The sequence below is a fragment of the Protopterus annectens genome, chromosome 1.part2 (genome assembly GCF_019279795.1).
Source record: "Protopterus annectens isolate FY-2018-M chromosome 1.part2, PAN1.0, whole genome shotgun sequence".
In the NCBI taxonomy this organism is placed as follows: Eukaryota; Metazoa; Chordata; order Ceratodontiformes; family Protopteridae; genus Protopterus; species Protopterus annectens.
In genome coordinates, this window is record NC_056727.1 from 459,699,510 (window position 1) to 459,725,374 (window position 25,865).

At 38.9% G+C, this 25,865-nt stretch overlaps 1 protein-coding gene across 1 annotated transcript in view; it reads right to left on the bottom strand.

Moving 5' to 3' along the window:
- Positions 1-25,865, bottom strand: part of SLC24A3 (solute carrier family 24 member 3) — a 2,031,466-nt gene that overhangs the window by 1,529,084 nt on the left and 476,517 nt on the right. Inside the window, exon 4 of the mRNA XM_044060155.1 lies at positions 830-914. Coding sequence (XP_043916090.1) covers positions 830-914 — 85 coding nt within the window. The remainder of the gene's footprint in view (positions 1-829; positions 915-25,865) is intronic.

Consider the following 25,865-nt stretch of genomic DNA (forward strand, 5'->3'; position numbering starts at 1 on the left):
TTTACCAGTTTGACAGAAGGATTAGGAATAGTAGCTGAAAGCAGTTTGGAAGAAGATGACTTTGACAAGGAAATTACTACAGGATATGCCCTGGGATTAGAAAATATGAAACGTATGGAGCTGTGACATTTTATACAGTTTATCAGACTTTTTAGGAGCTGATGTTTGATTGTCAGGAAAAGTGCCGGCTGCCAAAAATGCATCTTCCACATGGCTAATAATCATAAGCCGCAGTCCCTGGAACCCCTCATTAGCATTTGCAGTAGGCTTCAGAAACAGCCCATGTTATAGCGAAGCACCATGATAAGGCTGTCCCTGAATCAGAAATGATTAATGTGAGGCCTACACCAGGTTTACATCTCATGATAACCATTCTGAATCAGCCGCACTTGTTATCACTAAAGTCTCAGATCAAACACCTACATATTCCTTGTTACTTTCTAACACAGACAATAAAAATAATCTAGATAGGTAAAAGTATCGAGCTGTGGATTTTCAGAAATGCATTCTACTGAAATTGTTTTTCTCAGTACCCCTCCAGACATTTGTTCTATGAGTTACTCATCACTTAAATGCAGACTCCTGCTATACAACGTTTTAACAATATTGAATTTAGAGTAATCTTTTCTGTGTGCTAGTTTTTATCAGTTACAGGCATAAAGCTTATGGATTTATTAGCTAGTCCAGTTACAATGTTTTCCAAAGTGTACATTATCATTTAATTGACTTTGATGATCAAATTATCAATTGTCATATATGCTTCAACCATATACCCCAGAAATGCATGTTTTGGTTCAGTCTTTTGCAAAAGACAAAGTAAATGAATTACCTATGACAGATGTAAACAACTCAGGAGCAGAGCTTCCAGCTGCCATGAATGTTGCTCCAGCCACATCTTCACTGAGGTGCAAGCGCTACATAAAATGAAAAAAAACATAAAAAATATATTTTCAGGTAATGTGTTATTAATTGCTTGCTGAATTATGTGACAATATTACAGTTGTGGTTAAAGATTTGAAAGACCCTGAAGAAAGTTCATAAGATCACAAAAGAGATAAAATCCCAACATAAAATATATCTACAGCCACCAAATAACTGAAAACATATCATAGATTCAACGATTCATTGATATTCCAAGCCTACTGAGTCTTATGGACATTCAAACTTTACTAATACCCTCTCTCAGGCTGAACTTCCTTTCTCCAGGAGGTTTCTGCCCTCAATCTCAGAGTAAATTCAGATACTCATCCAGTCATCTAGGTTATGTTTAAAAAAAGATAGGGAGTTGCTGTGCTTAACATACAGGGGAAGTTTATTTCAGAGATTTAGGAGGTGTGGATTATAAATGTGTTCCCTCACTATACTTTATACTTTGGAAAACATTGTCCTTGAATCTATCATTCGTGAAGTTACTGATCTTGTGGAGATACAAGATGGCAAAGACAAATGAGTTTCCAAAGGCAAGGCCTCCCTCAATAGTTTATAAGGCACTGAATAAAATGGAAAAGCTTCCAGCCTCTCTTAATAGCTGAGGGACTTTAGACCTGTTATTTTTTTTGGTTAGGAACCTTTGGGATCATTCCAGTTTTGTGACAGACATCATAAAAGGGGTGCTGCACTTGACAAATGGCCTGATCAATGCAGAGTATAAGATAGTAATTACCTATTTAGACCTTGATTACAGTCCTTTGACAATTAGCTGGGCTAACTAAAAGGATTTCCTGACAACCATTATCACCATTGTCTGACATCCCCAGTAATCTAGGAGCCCGAATCCTCATCACTGGCACCGGAGGGACATTCACTTGAAAGAAAAATAGATACACACACTATTTCCAGATGTACCTCTCAGCATCAAGCACAGTTTCCCTTAAGAGCACACAGAGAACTCACTCAGTCCAGGGGCTGGTTTTCCCTCTCTCTCCAGATCCCCAGTGAGACTTCCCACTGGCAAAGTTGCAGAGATGAGTCCTCAGCCAAGTGTCCAAGCCACGTCCTCCAGCACCCTTTCTGTAAAACCAGTGCTTTGTGTCCCCACTCCAAGCAGCTGATACACACACTGGCTGAGATCTGATTTGCACACGTGCACGGGCACACACACACACACACACACACACACACACACACACACACACACACACACACACACACACACACACACACACACACACACTCACACACCTAGGAAAGGCTGGCACATATTTATTAGTTATGCCTTCTTCTGCCCAGACTATAAGGTAGTTACACTGCCACCAGACACTCCAAAGCCAGCTACCCTAAGGCTCTTACAAGGGTACCCAATTATACTAAGTGAAATTAATATTAATACAAATGATAGTGTTTGACCAAAGCAGTAAGGTTTTCAGGAGAAGCCACAGAGTTACCAAATAGATATGAGTACTCTCAAAATTTAAAATATTCTCTAAATGACCAGCCACAAAGACAAGTCTAAATATATTTAATAATAAGTAATAAAGGAACATGAAAATACTAAGTATCTATATACAATAAACACCAGAGTTTCATTCACAGGAAATATTAAAATAACACAGATGAATAGATTCACACAGATACAGAAAAACAATATTTAACTATTCTTACTATATTTCCCGCCTGATCTAAATAATTACTATTCCCCAGTCACTTACTAGAGCAAGGCAAGATGAAATAGGTGGGGGGGTCCTTATTTGTCAGGTTCCAAGAACAGACTGCTTTAAGACTTCAGTCTCACCTGGTATTAAAATATCATATTTGTCCTAGATTACAGAATGACATCACATATATCTGGTCATCTGACTTCTGGTTCACATGCTATCCCATTGCTAGAAACTGAACCAGAATTTAGCACATATGTGTTACCATACACACAGACAGAACTCTGCTGATGTGTGTTATAGCATCTGGAAGCTATAAAACCATAAAACACTTTCACTCTTCTTACAGAGCTAATATACCATACTTCTTACAGGCATTGCATCTCTGGTTTCATTCAGAACTGTGAGATAACATCTTTATGGCCTAGCCCAGTAATTTAATTTCAGAAAAAATTTCAAAGTTTGAGATTAACCACTTATCTTCTAGTATCCTCTGTTAAAACATATAAATTTAAACAGTTACAGTAATGCATGTGTGTTTCTTTTTCTGTCCAGCAGGGCACACTGTTGGTACATTTTTAACACAATCAACTTTACAAATACATTTGTCAACACAAGCATCTGTATAAATCAGTTTGATATACAAATGACATATAATTCTTTACAAAATTCCAGTTAATTGTGCTGGCATATATTATACATCCACTGCCCTACTTCCCCTGGAATAGCTGGCAATACATCCTATCGTCACACCATGGTCCCTGACTACATTTTAATTTTGTAGTAGTGCTTTGTCAACAGTATGCTGAGGGAGGGACTGTCTACCAAAAGTGATGATACTATACTTTTTAGCATTTTGTTTGAGTAGATTTTAGTACACAGAAAGTTTACCAGGAATGGTTTATTCTAGAGAGCTTGGCTGTCATAAGGTGACTTAACAGCAACCTCAAGTTTGCAGTCATTTGTTAATTTTGTTGGCCAAAGGACTTGATTCTCTGCTTGGAGGTCTCAGAAATAAATACCAAAAATGAGAGGTCCCAGCACTGGGCCTTGAGGGACACTGTTAGTCACGTTCATACTTTCTGAGGATGCATCTGCAATTTGCATTCTGTGAGTTATGTCTTTTAGCCAGTTTACTATTCATTTTACCACACATTAATCATTTATAAAGCAATTGTCTTTTGTATGGTACCAGCACAGGGAATGGTGCCAAAGGACAGGTCATATACACCATATGGAGACCACAACAATAAGCAGTGAGAAAACAGTAAAAAAAAAACAACCAACTCAAGTCACGAATCTCAAAAGCTCACCAAATTTATTCAGACAGTGCTTCAGCTCCAAGCCTTCGAGTATAAAATTCACAATCATCATCTCATCTTAAATAGTATAAAAAATTCAGTAAATCAATCATTCAATCAATCAATCAATTCAAATAACATATTTCCAGTTACATTCTTTGTTCAACCCAAAGGGTTCCAAGGTGTTATAAAAAAAAAGTTTCTTTCCTAAGCAGTTTGTCCTTAATATCCCCACATTCACCTAATGACATTTCTGTTTTTTCTAAAATACAGCCATTTAAGCTCTCTGGACTTGAATTATGTGCAGAAGCAAAGTGATACCCCAAGGGGCTATCAAACTTATGATTTTTAATATCATGAATGTGTTCTTGCAAGCGAGTTTTAAAGGTTCTGGCTGTCTCCCCTATATAATATAGATTGCAACCACATTTCAGGGCATAAACTGCCCCTTCCGTGTTGCATATAAACAATCCTCTAGGGGCAAACTTTATATTATTTATCTTCAGAAATGTATTTTCAACGTGTTTACAAATGGAGTTGTTGTTGTTGTGTCTTTCGGCTTTTCCCAGTTAGGGGTTGCCACAGCGGAACTCCGGTCCGTTAATGATTGGCAGTAGATTTTTACGTGCAGAGTTGCCAGCCCTGATGCACAACTTTCAATGAAGGCACGCCCATTCACGCATGTCTCCACACTGAAGACGCTCTAGCTGAGAATCGAACAGGACGTCTTTCTGTGAGGCGACAATGCTACCGCAGCACCACCACCGCAGATCCGTGTTTACAAATGGAGTATTTATTACAAATTTTTGTACCTGGATTACTAACACTAGGATTAGTACCTACAGTGACATCTGGTGGCTAAAAACGATCACGTACCACCATGTCTGCTAAATTTCTACTTCTCCTATAAGAGATGTTTACATATTTCTGAAGTAAATATTTTAAATCCTTATCTTTCACTAGCATCGACCAATAATTTTTAACTTCTCTTATTATAACACTTGATAAGATATTATACGTAGTTGCAAAGTATACCTCCCTACCTTTTTCACTGTTCTTCTTTCTTTAATTACTATTATATAAACATTCCTTACTTGCCTCTCTTTTTCCAATCTTACTCAAATTTTTTGAAACACTTTCTTCACTTATGTCTGCCTTTTTATAGCTACCTCTTAATATTTTCTCCTTGGATTCTTTCACCATCCCTTCTTCATACCCCCTTTCCAGAAACATATTTTCTGCTAGTGTTAGCTCCTTTTCAAATACACTATCAGAGCTACACAATCGACTTAATTCTTAAGAGTTCATTGTATGGCAGTATTGACATTAAATGTTGTGGATGGCAGCTAGTTCCAAAGAGAAATGCATTATTCTGGTCGAATTTTCTATGGATAGCAGTTTCTAGGCACTTAACATCTATATCCAGAAACATAACTTCCTTCCCCATCGCAGTTAAAGCCAAAACTGTTAACCTGTAAATCCTTTACAAACAATTGGGCTTCTTCCATATTCTCTTTACACAAAAAAAATCAGATCATCAATGAATTTGAAATATTGTAACACTTGATTGGTAAAAATTATGTGCGTATATATATATATATATATATATATATATATATATATATATACATATACACATATATATATATATATATATATATATATATATATATACACACACTACTTCAAATTTGTCCATTATTATGTTTGCATACAATGGGGCAAATGCTGCCCCCATTGCTGCTCCCTGTAGTTGGTGATAAACACTCCCATTGAATATAAAGAAATTATTTTTAAGACAAAAATCTAAAAGTTCTATGATGAAATGGGTTAGGGGGGAGTCTCCCAAATAATAGAAAAGTGCTCTTATTCCATCCTTATGTTTAATACTGGCATATAAGCTTTTAACGTCTAGACATAACCAATGCATATTCTTATTCTAAACATTTTTACTAATTTTCTTCAGAAAATCCTGACTATCCTTAATATATGATGGTAAGGCAAACACATAAGTTTTTAAATATTCATGCAGTAATACACACAGATTTTTCAAAAAATATTTCTCAGCTGAAACTATTGGCCTGCCCTTCAAATTCTGAATGCCCTTATGTGTTTTAGGCAAACAGTAAAATAAAGCTATGCATGTTTTGTCTATACCAAACTTTTTTTTAAAGCATTACTAGTAAAATATCCCAGGCGCAGGCCTTTTTGAAGCAATAACTCATATTTCTTAATAGCTTCATAATAATTTCCTATATCACATTTTTCATACACTTCCTTATCTTCCAAATGAGCAAGACACATTTTCATATATTGCACATGATTCAGAATAACGATTTGATTCCACTTATCTGATCGTTTATCTACCAATCTTTTGTCTGCACGTAATGCCTCAAAGGCTAACCATTGTTCTCTTGTCAGGTTGTATATGATATTTTGTTGTCTTGAATAAAATCAAAATACAATTTTTCTACTACAAAAGTCAAGACAGAAATAAAACTTTGTATATTCGCATTTACAAACAGAGGCATAAACAAAGATTTACTTTGATTGATTCTCTTTTCAGTATACTATAAGCATTTATCTGGTCTTCCCCCATATCATCATTATTAGAAACACATGAATAAAAAGAATAATTTATACTTTCATCAGCACTTTGTCCTTGTTCATTATTTTGCTTACTAAAATAATCAATTAAGTGTAATTTTCTACTTAGTTGAAACAATTCACTCAAGTATATGCAACCTTGGCAAAGTCGTAGGTATGAATTTTAGCCCTAAATTTAGGAGAGAAATAACAGTTTCAGAAGTATTCAACCCTGACAAGTTCAATACTAAACTTTTTTTATTTAAATTTACTTCTTTTATTGTTTCCCTTGGTATAATACATATACACCATATGCACTGCATAGACACCATCTACATCCTCTATAACCCTTTCAAAGAAGTGTACTAGGTTAAACAGACAAGATCTGCTCTTCACACAGCTAAACAGTTGAGGGCCAAGTCTAAGAAAATTATTGATATTCCAGAATAGGCTTGTATGGTTGATAGGCCTGTAACTACCTATGGCCTGAGTCGATTATAAGGCCACCCCTATGGAAAAGCAACACTAATTCATTATACCACTCATCAGGGACAAAATTAAAAGTTAAACTAAACTTAGACAGTTTAAAAAGTGTGTCTGCAAGGGTATGTTTAACATTACTAGTTAAGCATCCAGGTATATCATCAGGTTTCACAGAGGAAGTATTTTTCTTCTTAGTAATGATCTTTATAGATAATTGATGGAGTAAGGGATTCAGATATTTTGGGATTTTGCATACAAATCTCAAGGGTAAAGCTGGCTCTATTTTTTTTTTTTTTTGCAAGGATATCAGTAACGTTATGGGTCAGAATTGAAAGTATCGTTATGAATAAATTCCAAGATGTGTAGGGTATCATGTTTTAGTTTACTGATGAAGATAAAAATGGATTTATAATTATATTTGGTTTCAGTGCCCAGACTAGGTTCATGGGCTTCTTTTGTTCCTCTGATTGAGTTCTTCAGGTTTTATTCTTTTTGTAATGGTTTTGATATTATCATTGAAAAGAGGGGTTCTGGATCTATTAAATAATTTAAGGAGTTTATTTCTTCCATTGTAAAGTTTATTAATGGCAGTGAACCAACAGGCTGACTTGTATTTGAATTTTTCATGATACTTAGTTCTGGTAGGGATTGCTAGCTTAACGCATTTTCATAAATGGGTATAGAATTCGGTAAAGAATCTTGGTGCTGTATCAAGGTCAGAGGTGGTGCGGTGATAAATGAATTTTGATATTTTGTCACAGAGTAGGTTGAGGATGGCATGCTTGCAGTCCTTAAATTCAGTGGAGTTTGATGTAGGAACTGTTGTATGTTAAATGGAGAAAGTCACAAATTTATGGTTAGACTTTACTGGGAAATGAGACACCAGAAGACAAGTGCAAAAGGCAGCCATATTTGTAAGAATCAGGTCAAGAATACTGAGTTCTCTAGGTGGTTTATTTGCCAGCTGCTCAAGGGAAATTTTGTTTATTAAGTCATGGTATTTTTAGAGATATGCTACACTGGAGTTATGGGTGATACAATTTATTGAAGGGTAGTTAAAATAGCTCATAAGGGTGTTTTTTGCTAAAAGGGAGATCATTTAGCATGATGAACCTTATGTGGTCATCAGAGGACAAAGAAGATGTTGTATAACTAGCTACTGGTTGATAATTAATCCTATGTAGAGTGATCTGTATGTCAATGAGTTCAGTTTGAGAACATGTAGAAATCCACTTGGGGGTGATTTGTTCCTTGACAAAAATGGAGACTCCACTACATTTGCCACCAAGTCTAAAGGTATAATTCACTGTAGCAGAGCAATATAGTGAAAATATTAGTTATGTACTCATCATAACTCTGCATGTGCTGTCTGTTATTATCCTTCCTCAACTGATGGGTCTTGGATCCATCCTCAGCCACTTGACAGACTTTAGGCTCCATAGCTCAAGTTCCTCCCCTTACCCATAATCACCTAACTACATATCGGTTACCTCAGATCAAGTCTGCCCTGAAGTTATCCAATACAATGCCAAAAATGGAAGAGTCAGCCCATAGTATTTCTGAATAAATATTCAAAAAGTAAAATGATGGGAAACATGACAAAATCAGAGAAGGAAACTCTGGAGCACAAACAGCAGACATTTTTCAGTAGAATCCCTCAGGAAAAAAATATCCATGCAAAAGGGGTAGGGGGAATGGTGGGTGGGAAATTGAGGAAGGACAAAAACAGACACTATAGATACAGAGTTATGGTGAGTACATAACTATAATATCTGATGGCGTCTTTTCTGTCTGTTCCTCAACTGATTGGAGCTCAGTTAGTCATCTTGGGTCATCCTCAAGGAAGGATATTCTGGAGTACTGAGAAGCCAAAAGCTGTTCTCTTCCTCGATAATATGTTCAACTTGTAATGAGCTATAAAAGTATGAACGCTGGACCATGCAGCAGCTGCACAGATGTCATCTATAGATGCTTTTGACCAAAAAGCAGATGATGTGGCCATAGATCTGGTGGGCTGTGCTTTAGGATGTTTGGGTAATGACAGGCCTTTGTTTTTGTAAATAAAGATGATGCAATCAGTGAACCATCGACTATTGTCACTTTTGACACTGCTGTGCCAAATTTAGCTTTAGAAAAGGATACAAACAGTTGTTCTGACTTCCTGAAATCTTTAGTTATGCGAATTTAAAATCTGAGCTGCATATTAATATCTAGTAAATGAAGCATACATTTCCCTTGTTAGAACATTTTGGAAAGGAGACTGATAGGTTGATTGACTGGATGAGGTTAGTTTCTGATACCACATTAGGTGGAAAGGGAGAGTTAGGCCGAAATGACACCCTGTCTTTGTGAAAAAAAGATCTACTTAAGGTAATGGCCACTAGAAAAAGGTATTTTCTAGGGCAACAATTTTAACTCAGTTTTTGTTGATGGTTCCAAGGGGGACTGAGTAATGGCCTGAAGAACCAGCGTAAGTTCTTGCGGAGATACAGGATCTTTTATTGGAAAGAGGAGCAGGAAGATCCGGCCTTAAGGAAGGCTTTACATAACTTTAAAAAAGCTAATGAAGAACTCTCTACACCAGTGTGAAAATCTGAGATGGCAGCCAATTGCATGCAACAGCTGAATAACTAGCTCCTTCATTGAAGATGGAAGCTAGAAAATCGAGCATAGCTGGAATAGGCATGGAAAAGGGGTCCAACTGTTTCTGAGGGGCCCAAATAGAGAATCTTTTCCATTTACTTCTATAACGTTTCCTACTGGAGCTTCTTAGCTTCTTAGTATGACATAAGAATGTGTTGAAAAAGGGAGGAAAGCCTGGAACTTCTAGCCATCAATGGAATTGGAGAACCATGCAGTCAATTTAAGGGATAAAATGTTTAAGTGAGGCAGCCAAGATGGATGAGACAGAAGGTCCTGAAGAGGATCCAACACCCATGGAGGATTAAGAAGATGAGGCCATAGGAAGGAGAACCACACTTGGCGAGCTCAGAATGGGACAATGATGACCACCTTGCTCTTCCATTCATAAACTGCACTTGGTATTGAAGGGAGAGGCAAAAAAGGTTGTAGCACGGTTGACCCCACTGGTGAAATATCAAGCCTGACATTGACTGATTAAGAGACTACTTGTGAGGGATTAAAATGGACCTGCTTAGTCTGTCTGCTAGCCCGCCGGTCATCCCAGGAATATTCATTGCCAAGAAAAAGTGGTCTGAAGAGAACACTCATTGCCACACTCTCACTGCCTCCCTGCAAAGTGGGTAAGATATGGTTCCCCCTTGTTTGTTAATGTACTAGACTACTGACATGTTATCCATCTTAATTGTAACCATCTCTAGAGGGATAACATCTTGAAATGCCTGCAACGCATATAGAGCTGCTCTCATTTCTAAGACACTGATGTGAAGGTTGGCCTCTGTGGCTTTTGGGGGAAGGGAGTATGAAGGCCAGCCCTGAGAAACATCCACATAAATCCGCCATGCTATGTGTCATCTGCAAATTGCTGTGATGCGAATGGGAGTTGACACTGACTAAACTAAAGTCTTATCGATCACCGTAGTGCTACTGTCCACTGTAGTATTCTCTTGTGAAATCATGCCAAAGGAACTAGAACTATGGAAGCTGCCAAGAAACACAACAGTTGCAGATCTAGTTTGACTGGAAGTGCATGAAGACTAAGGATATGTATTAACATGTTTCCTTAAGGTCTCTAGTCTTGCTTGAGGAAGACTTGCTATTTGAGATTTCATGTCTAAATGAGCCTCAATGAACTCCAGAGTTTGAGATGGACAAAGCTGGGACTTGGAATAATTTATGGTAATGCTCAGCTGTGAACAGAGGTGGAGCAAATGGCCTTAGCTTGAATTAGTACAGTCTTGATGGAAGCAAATAGGAACCAGTCATTTAGATACAGAAACACCTAAAATCCTTGCAATCTCAAGAGGGCTGCAACCACTGCTATACACTAGGTAAACACATGGGGTCTGTAGTGAGATGAAAAGGCAGGGCTTTGAACTGGTAGTGACTGGCTCACAGCCGGAAGAGCAGGTTTCTTCTGGAGCACCTGTGTATCTTGATACGATAGTACACATCCTAAAAATCTATAAAGCACATCCAATCATCCATAAAAGAGGCAGGATGGACTAAACCATGACCATCTGGAAATCTGAGTGTTTCACAAAATGATTTACATTGCTGACATCCAAAATTAGTCTGATGTCTCAGGCCTTTTTGGCACCAAAAAGAATCTCAAATAAGTTCTGAATAGTTGTTAGTCTGGTGAGATTGGTTGGATGACTCTTTCTTCTAGCAGTTTTTATATTTCTGTAGCTGTGGCTTGCCTCTGACTGGGTGGAATGCTAAGAATTTTCCTGTTGTACTTTGGACAGAAAGGGAAAATAGTATATAACAGCCTCTGGATATGATAGTCTGTACTAACAAATCACTGGTAATGGCAGTCCAGGCTTGTGGGTGCAGAGATAGGTGTCCCTGACTGCCTCCAGAGTCCATCAATTAGGTAATCCTTCAGCCACGCTGAAAGGGCATATCCAAGAAAGAACCTCTGAAGCCCTGATGTTGCAGGCCACCTCTGCCACAAGGACAACATCTTTGATTGATATTCTACTCTCTGCCACAAGGGGATATTTCTCCATTGGAGTCTTAGGAAGAACCCTGCGATTTTCTGAACCACAATTTTCTAACCCCCTCTCTCTAGCTTCAGGAGAAGGTTCTCTGAGTAGAAAGACCAATTCCTATGGCAAAAAGTGTCTTCCTATCTTGTTTACCCCTGCACAGTCTGTTTTACCTTAGGAGCAAATAAAGTGGACCCATAAAAAGGGGAGCTAATGAATGAAGACTTGAAGGACTTTGAAAACTCAAAGGTGCATCCAGGCATAACTTCTAATGGTTAAGCCTGAATCCATTGTTCTAGCAGTGTCCTCTGAGGATTGAGATATCAGTCTTATGAAAGCCTTCGATAATGGCTGGAGGTTGGCCAGCTGCAAAGAAACTGTTTTCTTTTCATTCACAGAAATGGACCCTGACAGGATATTAGAAAACTGTTTCATCAGTTCCTCTAAAATCAGGTGACATGTGCCAAGTAATTCAGAGACCTGACGGCAAAGGTCACTGATGCATAAAAATACTTGCCATACCTGTCCCATGCCCTAGAATCCCTATAAGGATGGACAGAAAAACTCTGTTCCACTAGTTCTTTCCTAGTGGCTGCTGCAACCTCCCATAGCATCTACAGGAGTACCCTTGCTCCAATAATCCCTATCTTTTGATCCAACAAGATATATGTCTGGACATTTAAGGGTGGGTTCCATGACATACAGATGCTTCCAAGCTTGACAGGAGAGGAGGTCTACCATCTCATCAGACAGCGAGACAACCACATCAGAGGAATTGGTCCCAAAAGTCTCAACGAACACGGACTCCTCTTGGGAAGGGGGTCAGAAGACCAACCTCTATTCTGTTTCAGAAGTTCAACAATCTCTCCGAATGAAACATCCTCGAGGGGTGATCTGGGGGACCTTTCCCCTTCATCAAAATCAGTGTCTTCAGTTGAAGACTATTGTGGGGAGCATATGTGCCTCCTTTTGCATGTCCGCTTCCGGTGAGGACTCAGAAGTACCAGCAGTGTCCTTAATGAGGAAAGTCTTGAGGCTTGATCTGGCTGGCTGTTCCAATGGGAATGGATGAAGAGACCCAGCTTTTACAAAAGGCAGTTGAATGTAGGGTGGACTCAAGAGGGGTAATGGTGTCTTTTCCAAAAATGAGGAAAAGCTCTTTCCACTACCTCAAAAGCTGACACCAAGGGAGACCTCAGCCTCTCCCCCACAGGATCTGGAGAAGCTGCGAGTGACAAAATACAATTCCCCAGCTCTGCCCTTGAGGCGGAGGATGGAGTCAAGCTGTCCAGCATCAAAGCTACAAGAGGAAGGGATGACGCCAAAACCATTAGAGTCGATCCCAGTCCATTGGATTCAGTGCCAATGTTACAGCCCCAAGATCCTTCTGGATTTGACAAGGTTGGACCCATTTGGGTCAGAGAAGGAGTCAGAGTGAAGAAAGACAAGTCTTCGGATCTAACATGAACACACTTGGGAATCTTGGGTCTGCAAGCTCTGAAACCACTGGATGGATTGGAATAGGAGCTAAAGCCTGGAGTTGAGAGGTAGAAAGGCACATGGGTCCGATGGGAGGCAAAGCCTGTAAAACACCCAACTGAATCTGGGTTCTGAAAAATGTTCCCATCATCCTGTCCATATCTGCTTCTGATAGGCTCCTGGATGATCTGAGGGAAGACAATGTAGACAGTTGATGGGAAGCTCTTTGAGGCGTGTCTTGCAGGAAAGGAGAATGAAGCCTTAAGGAAACTGGTTCAGGTGATAACCTCTGAGATTTAGCTTTGGACCTTATTGGATCCGAACAAGGAGACAGAGCTGATGATTTTGTTTTTGTTGGAGTCGATCTCTTGGAAATAGTCAGAGCCAATTACTTAGATACCTTGTCAGGTGGGGCTAACCACAAAGGAATCGAGGGGGGACAACAGTTGGAGGAGAACCTCCTCAATTCTTTAGATCTCTCCTGTAGACCCTGAAGACCTTTTAGAGGTAGATGGTGCTCCAGAGTCTGAAGAGGCAGCAGAAGAGAGTAGACCCTTCAAAATCAGCTTATTCTTTCTTTAAACCAAGGCTCTGTTATTAAAGCTAGCACAAATGCCGCATGAAACTTCAATATGTCCTGGACCTAAGCAGTACACACATAATGAATGACTATCGAATTTGTGATCTCATGCCCACAAGAGGAGCACTTTTTGAAATTAGGTTTCTTCGATATCTTAACACCAATCAAAACTACCACAATAATAACCAACACTTATATCCAAAAAGAGAAAATGGGCAGTGGGAGATAAGAGAAATACCAACATTGGTAATAAAAATATTCCCCTAAAGTAACAAGGAGATATTAACAATCAGAAATTCCAGCAATGGTGAAAAGGATATACCTCAATGTAAAAGAACAGAGCCAAGCCTTAAGGCCTAAGCATTAACACTAAAGGCTAAGAAATGTAGCTATATGTATACATTTTTTATATAAGGAGAGGATAATAGAGGCTATCAAGAAACTATACAAGAAGTGAGGAAATGGGGTATACTTATCGCAAAAAAATTAACCAACTCGCTCAAGCGAAAGGTGACCATGTCTTATCACTGAAGTGACAAACGAGATATGAGGTAACTCACAAGTACTTAGGGAATTATGTGCAAGGGGAGGAGTTTGAGCTATTGAGCCTAAAGTCTGTTGAGCGGCCGAGGAGAGATCCAAGGATCCGATCCAAGATCCATCATTTGAGGAACAGACAAACATCAGATCATCTGCAGCATCGTGATCCTCACAACAGTACTGCAGTTCAACAGAAAATGGATGCCACCTGACCCTGACTTTGTTTTTTAATCAATATCACATTTATTCCAGTCTAAGTCTGAAGATACATCCATTAGTTCTTTAAAATCAAAAAGAAATGTATGAATATTGTAAAATATACATTTCTTAATAAAAAGTAACTGCCAAATTTTGAAAAGAAGTTGCAGTAAGAACCCAACATGAATACGCAGGAATATACAGTACTACATAACTGAAAGATAGCTACAACAGATTAGTGCACCACTGCCTGAGGACAAGAGAGAAGTAAGTGTGGTACAATTGTACAAGGGGGAGCAAAAAATATTTGGATAGACAGGTCTGTTAGCTTAATAATAGAAGCAGTGACAGCAATTTTCAGGACAACATGGGATTATGGGTAGTATCTTTCAGTCAAATCTGATCTAGGTTAATAACTGGGTTACAGAGGCAAACTTGACAGGGAAGTACCAGTAAATATGATCTATTTTGACTTCTGTCTGACAGACAAAATAGTGAGGCTAGAGGTACATTCAAGGTTGAGAACTGGATTGGAGCATGGTTGAATTGTAAGACACTGAGGGTTAAGGTATAAAGAACTTGTCAAGTGGAGAATGACAGGGCTTAATCCTGGGTCCTATACTGTTTAGCATATTTGTTTCAGATGTATATGAGAGAATAAAAACAGGGTAAACATCTTTATGGACAACACAAAAAGTTGCAGCAGTGAAGGATGGAGGGAGAAATTTGTGGAAGGATTGTAAACCCTGACTAAGTATGCAGAAAGCTGGGAGTTGAGGATCAGGCTAGACAAATGCAAGCCACAGCAATTAGCTGTAGCAGCCCTAATGTGAATAATCAACTATAGGGACTGAACTGATGACAACACAGCAGAAAAAAAGATCTAGGGGTGTTGATCACATTGGATCTGAGCCATAAAGAACAGAATGAAAGGGAGGTGGAAGCTGTAACCAGTATGCTGGGGTGTATGCTGAGAAGGCAGACTTCTGAAGCAAAGTAGTAATGCTGTCTCTCTACCAGGCATTGTTTAGGCTACAACTTGAATACTCTATGCAACTCTGGACTCTATAGAAATGAAGACCCATCTGGCTACTGGAAGGAGTCCAGAGAACAGCCACAAGAAAGGTGCATGGAGCGGAGAGGGAAAAGGAAAAGACCACAGACTACAACAGATGGAATTCTTCTCATTAGGGACAGGAGAGGCAGGGCAGCATGTTATGGGTACACAAAACCATGTCTTGCAATTGGGAAAGTGTTATCCTGAACAAGGAGGAGACAGGCGGAGATGCACAACTTGGAGGCAGTAGGGACTAACTACTCCCTGTTACCTCTGCAAATAATTTTTCCCAAAGAGGGCTGTGGACCCATAGAACAGACTACTGGAATGGGTGGTGGGCACAGAATTCACAATAAATTAGAGCTCACTGGACAGGTGAAGAGAGAATTCACAGGCATTCAATTTGGCACTGGACAGATGGAGAAAGCCTTAAGGGGAATGTAAGAATACAGAGGAGACAGACTAAAATGCATTAAAGGGGAAGACTGAGATGAGCGTATTGCCTTCTTTTCACATCAAGCAAATGCAATGCAATGTAATGTAGTGTCTGAACCTTAAAAGGTGCCTGTTCAAAGAAGAACTGAGGCCAGAAAACTTAAAGGCGTGTATATTTGGGAGCTGGGGGTTAGGTATGGGTGAAATTACCCACTCCTGAAACAATTGAAGCAAGTGACAGAAAAAGTTATGACAGAAAGACCAGCACACTTAACACAGGACTAACAGATAGCATCATCTAACAATTTCAAGCAACACAGTGTTTATCAGAAGGAGAACAAACACCAAGCAGTATTACAGAAAAGAAGGCCAACCTACCAAGACACGTGGGATTAGTTAAACGATATTTCCTTGTTTCACTTGAAAGAAAGTTACTGTTTGTCGTTTTTGCATTTAAGTTACCTGTAACACATTGCACTTAAGTTACCTGGCACTTGCTCACTAAAGCAATTATATAAGTCAGCACTAAAAATTAAAAGCACTACACCCTCACTCCCCACTGGCCCTGGTTTTCAATTATTAAGGAATTCCCAATATTATTCTAGCATGTCCAAAGGTCAGTTGTCAATCTCCTCTCCGGTCCAGCTGGTGAATCTCAGAATCTTGAGGCAATGTTACAACTGCCTCATGTACACAGACAACCCTCTCCTCCTCCCAACAAATTCCAACACATGTGAGAGATGCAACCATATAGCCAAACTGGAGGCTAAGCTCTCTCAACTCAGTACTGGCATAACCAGTCAGGAGGAGAAGGAAACCACACTCACTACAATTCCAGTCTCACATAGACCTACCATGACAGCAAACCAAACACATAATCACAGAAAAACATACTCGGAGGCTCTAAATAAAGATCTGCCGAAGCAGCAGAGACCTCCAAAGCAGACACCCAAGCAGCCGCTACCCCAAAACAAAACACGTGCAACACATATCTCACAAAGCCAGTGTGCCGAACAGTCACAGCCCTTAAGACTAAACAACACACCTGATACACTTGTAATAGGTGACTCTATCGTCAGGCACACTGACGTCCCGCTTACCAGGCTGAACAAGGAGAGGGTCACGGTGAGCAGCCTTTCGGGCGCTAGGATCCACCACATAACACAAGCACTCAGGTCACTCCAAGGCAAGTACAAATATGACTCAGTCATTGTCCATGCTGGTGTGAATGACCTGAGACGTACCTCCGTGGACTACATGAAAAGAGACATAAAGCAGCTCTCTGAGCATGTAGCCCAGGCCGGTATGACCCTGACCTTGAGTAGCATCTTACCCTCACCAAGAATGATGCCACAATATGAAGACAAGATGATCAATTTCAACAATTGGCTTAAGTACTGGTGTCATTCAAAGGGGATCCAATGCCTGTCAGCTTGGGATGATATGCTCGACAAGCCATGAAGCTTCGCTAGGGACGGCTGGCATTTATAAGCCTAGCCAGAATGTGTTTGGCTTTCGCCACCCATTTTAAATTTATTTTGCTATGCCCTTTTTCGAGGTTAGTATACTGTGCCTCTGTCTAACAGTGATACAGAAGTGATACCCGGGGTAAACCTACGATCGCCCATCCACTCATCAAGATTCCTCTTGAAGAGAGTCAATGAGGGACTCTGCCTAACCTGGACTGGGATTTTATTCCAGAGTGAAGGGAGCCTCTGGGTTATGAATCTGTCCCTCCAGCATGTCCTATTTATTTCAGTGCTGAGGTTCAAGTCTCTCGAGCACGTAGCTCGATGGGATTTGGATTTTCTGAGGTGCAGCATGTCCATTAATTCCGGGTTGGACATAGCTTTATATGTCAGGCACAGATTGCCTCTGAACAGGCGGTATGCCACTGAGTAGAGCTGGAGTTTCTTTAACTGGGTAGCATGTTTGAGCCCTTTGATCCTCTTGGTGAGGTACTTTTGGGGTCTTTCCAGTTGCTGCAGGTGTCTGGTAAGGTACATCCCAAAAGGGGCATTGCACTCAATTATGGGCCTGATGAGGGATGAGTAAAGAGGCACGATGACCTCCCCTGATCTAGATGTGAATCCCTTCATGATTAGGTGGGCTATATAAAATGTTTTTCTAACCACTTTGGCCACGTGGTTGTCAAATGAGAGATTGCTATCAACTTGGGTCCCCAGGTCCCTAATTACTTCTGTACTTAATGGATTACCACCTATGTGGTAATTTGTGGGCACTTTGTTTTTGCCAAAGGGGATGACTATACACTTTTTGGCATTTAGCTTGAGGCCATGGATCTAGCACCAGTTGTCTGTTTCTATGAGGCCCTTTTGGAGGATGCTTGTGTCGGCTGGAGAGTCGATTATGGCGCCCAGTTTGCAGTCATCTGCGAACTTGGTCAGTCACAGTCCTTCCGTGTTGGCCTGCATGTTATATGGTAATCTTAGTAAGTTGGAATTGCTTTAACTAGTGTGGGATAGAAGATATTAAAATACTGAACACATACATGGTGAGTGTGTGTGTGAAAATACTTCTTTCTTATGTGACTTAATATGCATGCTTGGAGAATAATAACTCCTATTATGGGAAAGCAAAACATGTTAACATCAATCATTAACTGAGTGAAAGCACCTGCTTGAGTTAAATTAAAAGAGAGGACTGTCAACCACATATCAGATGCATCTGTGAAGAGGTAGTACGTAATGCAGAAAAGATGTTGATCTGTTTGTGTAGACAAAAAATTTGAATGGAGGAGTGAAATGCTGGAAAAGGCATTGGCTTCTCAGTACCGAAGGTGACTTGCCTGCAAGAAACGTTTGCCTTCTTATCCAGAGCGTACATAAGAGGAGTTGTTTGCAAGTGTAAACTCCTGGTGTTTACTACCTGACGGACTTGCCGGAAGTGGAAGCCTGTAAGGCTTTTGGTTTTATCTGATGACACATTCTGCTATGCTTTAATTTGGTTTTATAGGATCACTGTAAAAAGTGCACAGAATGTTCGACAGCTTTTACAAATGAAATTAGTAAACAAGGAAACAGACATCTTAGTTTGACCCTTTTCATTGACACCTTATTTGTTTGCTGATTGTGTTTATGAACAGGTTAACAAGTATGTGTTAGCAACCAAAGACTAATGTAGTCAGTAACATGGAGTAATAACTGAGCAACACCCATTATCATTCTTAATAAAAATTTGTACCAACAAAAACTACACTATGTGTCCTTCAGAAATGTACCTGTTCAAGTATCTACATGCATACACATTCATCTAGTCCATTCAGGAACCTGGAAAAAGAGGATTCTCCATGCTACTTTCCAAAATTAAGTTTGCTTGTTTCATATCTTCTTGCTAAGACTTTATGCACTTACTAGCGCACCATGCTGTCAGTGACCTGGTATTATAGAAGAGTCTCATTCATATTAGAGATATCTACATATGTGAACATGAAAGCTGCCCTCTTTGAATGAAAAATATGTAACTTTATAACTCTCATCAGTTTGTATGGTAGAAATATGGCTTTCACATGGCTGTGGAATTATGGGCGGCACAGTGGTGCAGTGGTTAATGCTGTCGCCTCACAGCAAGAGGTTCTCCGGTTCGATTCTCGGCTGGGGTGCCTTCTGTGTGGAGTTTGTATGTTCTCCCTGTGTTTGCGTGGGTTTCCTCTGGGTACTCCAGTTTCCTACCACATTCTAAAGACATGCTTCTGGAGCGTTTCTCTCCGGGCCTCTGCTGAAAACAGGATCTGTGGAACCTAGTCGGACTTTCCCGGTCAACAAATGTTATATAAATAAAAAAAAATACTGTATAATCCTTCTGATGGCAACACTGTTTTCATATTTGTGCCTTCTACATTTATAAAAGTAATTTATGAACTTTATTCATAACTCATCAGCTGCTTGAAATATGTCTTACAAAACATTACTCATATTTGTCACACATCTGATATGACTGTTTACAATAAACTGGAAAGTACTTTCCTCTTTGCATGTAGTTACTGTGTATTTACTCACTTGAATAGCTCAACTTTTTTTTTTTTTACTTCCTTTGAGGTCATCTTATTTCATCCAGTGTATACTATGATAATCACATGGCTGTGGAATCCATTGATAAGCTGATGCCTAGAATATAACTAAACACTGCAGTCTAACAGGATTCGGTGTAGGCATAAATGTGTGCTACTTTCAGTTGAGGTTGCTGCGCACTGTGGCAGTCAGACTAAATTGATCTTTAGTTATTTAACAAAATAAAAGAAAATAGTCAAATGAAAAGTGTCAGTCAGTCTCACATATCTGGCTTGTGAACTACAAACTAGATATGGAAACCAAGTTACTTCTGAGAGATAGTGTTTTCTTTGCAGAATGACGGACCACTGGGCTAGGTGACACTATGGTTACATGTGTGTTTCTTCATATGCAAGCACATTCCAGTTTATAGCAGATGCCTGAGGGGCCTGTGGAAGATACTAGGGTGAAGGCAGAGAAGGAAAAATAAGAGAAATAATTTCTAAATATTACACACCCTCAAATGTCTTGATGCTGTTAGTCTAATCTTAACCCAAGCAGACCCCCATTAGCTCAGTAGTATATGGATCATGTACCTGGGGTTTAGGGGTGATGCAGATCATGCAGCTATGTGGTGGCAGTTAAGGAGAAGGCAATTCAATAAATAGGTCTTCATAAGTTACATCAGTCACTAGGAAACAGTCAGTAGAACAGAAGTGCAGAAAAATAATTGTGATACTCACAGTAACTCACTTCATTTGGTAACACGGTACTACATATTAATACATATGATCAATGCCCCCATCTTCATTAAAGGGCAGGGTGAATTTGAGCCAACAGGTAATACAAATAAAAAAAAATGTGGAAAATAAAAAAAAGTATGCATATTTTTCTGCATGTATGTAATAGAAAAACATTTTGACAGTGATGCGTCTGGCTAATTTTTTGGAACATGGAGCAACAGCAAAATAAACTGAAATATGCATAATGACACCATCATGCCTGTCATACTAATTTGCACAGTCTGTTATATTTATTCAAATAATTATTCATATAATTATGACTTTTTTTCATTTCAGCTTGCAATTTTATGGCTTAATTTTTACAGATAAATATGCCATTTGCCGAGACAGGAATGTTTGATTAATTTTTACTTCATCTATATAGCAGGTTAACGGATTGAATTTACTCTGTAGATTTAAAAATATACTAAGTTCAGAAATGTTTCTGGAAATATAGGCAACTGAAAGCTGCTAACCCCTCCAAGATTTTATTTATCGCACTTTCCTTACCCAAGTGCCTCATATTAAACCTAGGCTTAGTATAAAAACACAGAATGCTACTTCTCACCACTTCAAAGCCATGGCATTCTCCTCATTCCCAATATTTAGAACATCCTATGAGAAGAAAATATACATTGCATAGATGCCTTTTCATCTGTTTCCCCTACAATGCCCCTTTTGCCAACAGCTGAGGTTACATTTGAAATGTTTTGTTACATTTATCCAAAAATGGGACACTAAAAAACACAGGGACCTTTACAAGAGGAGGGAATATCTTGGGTAAAGTATGGATGTACTTTTTAATGCATTTACTGAGTTTTAACAATGTCAGCAACACATAGTAAAAACAAACATCAAGAATCTGGTAAGCGTTGACAGTATACTGCCTGAAAAGGAAGAACGAAATATACGAATGGAAGTATGGTGAAAAAGCTAAGTAAAATGAGGAGGCAACAGTAGTGTTAGGATACTAACATTTCATGGAGCCTTTCTCAATTCCCTCAATTAAAAAACTCTTTCAGTATGTAATTTTCTTCTACTGCTAAATCCATACACTCACACACACTCACACACTCTCACACACTATATATATATATATATATATATATATATATATATATATATATATATGTATATATACACACACACACACACACACACACACACACACACACACACACACACACACACACACACACACACACACACACACACACATATATATATATATTAAGATATTGGGAAATCTTTCTCTTGGGAACAGATATGGTATTTCCTAGTACTTATTACCTGGTAGAGCCACAAGCTTTCTCTTCTGAACTATAGTCTTTTATCTTTAGTACCCAAAAGACTCAACTAATGCTTATGGGTAGAACTTTGCTAAGCAATTTGGACAACATGCAAGGCATTTGGATTGCATTTCTTTAATAGTAACACACTCCTATACCATATTAACATAAGGCATATTTAAAATTTTCTGCCTTGGAAAAGGTTGTAGCAAATGTTAGGGGTGGGTCTCATGCTTTACGTTTACAGTTGAGGGAATTGTACCGGCAGGTGTTCTTAAACCCTCTCAGTTACCTAGGACAGAATGAACAGTGTCTGTGGCCTGCCGTTTAAAAATAAAAAGTTTAGATAGAATTTACAGCATAATTTGATGATAAGGAGGTTTACTTATGATTTTTATTAATAATTTCTAAAAAAAAACTTTTATACTTGTTGGTATGCTATTTCTCTTTAATTGTTGGGAATGGTCACATGATTTGTTTAGCAGTGTATTTAAATATGGCTCTGAAATTCTATTTTGTACTTATGAAGAAGTCCTGACTATAAGGATGAAAGTGCTTAAGTATTTGAAGTTCTGTCATGAAAACTATGCATTTCAACTGCCGTGGTTCCTTGTTTCGTTGCTGCGCCGTGGATTTGTGTTTGTGGATAAGGCATAACTACTGTATCACATCCTGAACAAATATCTCTTGCCAGTCAACCCCCTAACATTTAGTTTCACTGGGGTCCATTGCAGTTTTAAAAAATTTTAAGTGAGTGAAAGAATCTTTGAGGAAGGTGGACAAGTATGCATGCAATAAGGGATCAAGTTTTCAGCTATGGGTGTTATGAAAAGTTCATGAGCACTGCCCCAGCATGTGACACTGCAAATGCTCGAGCTAATGAGATTCCAAGCCATTCATAGTTTTATGAGCTAATTAGTTGTTCACAATATATAATAAATTCACCTGAAGAGGAGTGGATGCTTAATGAGACTGATGCCCAAAGAATGCCATCAGCACCAGATAACTATGCTGTTTGTATCCTTACAAGGGCCACATATCTGCACTGCACACGGGGGCTAATGAAAGGAGGCACAGGTGGGTGAGTTTCAGCAATCTGAATAGCACATGCCATCAGTTATGCAAAATGGAACAGAAGACCTACCATAGGACTGTAACACTAGAAAGGCAGCAAAAGGCAGAATGGACATGACCAGATAACATGTTAGCATTATATGGAAAAAGAAGGAAAAAACATATATCACATTCCACCAATGCCAACAGCACCTTTTGTATGTGACAGCTGAGGCATGTTGAGGCATGTCAGTAATAAGCACATCCCTTTTGGCAGTGCTAGCTATACTGACAAGAGGAATATCAAGGTATATGGCCATCCCAACAGGACTGCCATATATCTCTGTCTAGGTATTCAGCTAACAAAAGTATGAAAAAGTCACTGGGGAAGGACTGAGAGACTATAGAAACAGAGCATACACTCCAACATTTACATTCTTACAATCTGATTAGTCACCTGTTTTTGAACTGAAAAGCACATGCGCACAGTAAATTTCCTTGAAAAATCGGTATCTCCAGCAGTCTCTTGCCATACAAAACTGTGCAACTTTCAGCCATGGAATGTATTGGCCCTGCTTCTCTAAAGTTGCCTTATATCTTATCATTGTGGCAGGCTGACTACAACAGCACTCCAAATAGGGCTGAACTGACATTTTTGCTAGACTATTCTGATACACATTTACAAGAGATTTTGGTAAAGATTCTTACAATTCTTTTGAAATCAGGAGTGGGCTTGTGAATGCCCATGATAGCATGTGTGTTTCCACGTGTATATATTACCTGAAGAAGCATTAATGTCTTTTTTGAACCACCTAAGTAGGTGACGTGTTGTATGCTTAGGGTAGTGCATAAATTATTTGGAATGTATCTGAATAACTACATATATGGCCAAATTCCTACACACACTCAAAAATAAATGAATAAATAAATAAAGAAAGAACAGTGTTACAGAGGGCATCCATCATAAAGGAATGCTGCCCAGGACACAACATCCCCCAAACAGTTAGATGATGGTGTGGAACACCGACAAGTAGCAGAGTCGGTAATGTCTAATAGAAGACAGCAACCACATACCACCTCTACCTGGAGATACTATGCCATGAAATCACTACACTACATAGCCCAACACAAGACATAATAAGAACCTCCAAAGACCGCACAAATTATATTATAATACAGAAGAACAGGAAAGAAGAACATGACATTGGTAAAACATCATAGATGCAGATAGCAGCACAACTGAAAGTGGAGGTGGATGAGTGTTATATATGGGGGAAACAAACATAAAGAGCATAAAATCAATGGAGAAGCCCAACAAAAGGTGGAAGGCAGCAAGACAGATAAGCACAAACAAAGTAAGGAAGGAAGACAGTGAAGCTGTTTCTATCTTTGAAAGTGAATGTATGCTAGACCAGAGACATTCAGCCAAAACAAATTATCCACCACTTTACTAACAGATACAGCAGTGTAAATTTTCACCTGTGTAGGACTGAAACTGGCTTCTAATACTGGTGGTATCCATTTATGAGTGTGAGTGAGTTCTACTGGGTGCCCATGATTGCAGCACACGGCATGCCTGACTAGTTAATACTTGCCCTGGAATTAGCAGCAACATTGATTAAGATTCAGAACTACTTGTGGTCATAATACTGTCTGTAATTACCTGCACAGTTGTTTATCTGCAGTTCCGAAATACCAAGCCAAACAGGTCATCTTTTAGAATCACCTATGTGGAAAAGAACATTCCACTTTTAGGGTTGCGGCTTACTCTGTGCATGAACTCATTTGAAATCCAGCAGATTAGCATCTTAGTACAGGTATTAGCATCCTGATTCACATGGTCATGCACTTCCCACCTTTTACAAATGGAAGTAGTTTTATGTGTCTACAGTGCAGAAGATGCAGTTAAAATTAATACTACTGGTTGATTATCCAGCTTATCTCATCATCAGTAGCTCCTCACATCCTTCATCAGACTTTCTCACTAAACTTATTCCATACTTCCTTGCACCACTGAATTCCTCAGCACTTCAAAAGTAACTCACATGGTACTCTGCTGTATCCCTAATGTACCCTTGTTTGTATTTTGTCTTGCTTCCAATTGTCTCCATTTTGTTTTACTCGACCTACTGATACAGCACAATCTACAGAGGTACATGTCATTATGAAATGGAAAGCCACTTCTTTTTTATCCCCAAGAGGCATGGATTTCAATCAAGGTGGACACGATGTGTTGCAAGCAGTTGTGTTTTCCTCTCCAGTCCATGTTAGATGGGGCAGGAAATGTTACTCTGCACAGTAAGACCAGTCAGACTCCACCATGCCTAATCTGACACATACCTGTGAAGTAAATTTAGCATATTTATGGATTTTAAATCTTCTGTGAAAAGCTTAATCTGTACGGACAATGATTAGTCTATAGGCCACTCCACCCAAAAAAGAAAAAAAAACAAGAATTAATACATGAACATCATATCATTGAGTCTTATGAATATTATTTAATTCTCCATATTTAATTATTGTTCATGTAGTTACCTGTTAATTACTTATTAGTGCAGTGTACTGTTTTACTTCAAACCATGAATTTTGCATTTCTGTACTATAGTATATACTGTTTTCTGGACATTGTTTGTATATACTGTTTGGTGATGCTTACAGGGTTTGTTCATGGAGCATTTCTCCCCAAGCCTCTGCTGAAAAGGTGGTTCATGCCCAGTTGGACTTTCTCAGTAAACAAATGCAATAAATAAATAAAAATAAATAAATTAAATAAGCAACAAAATTACAAGCAAATGTTTAAGTATTGCTCTACAAATTCAGATTTCATGTGGCAAACAAGATTTA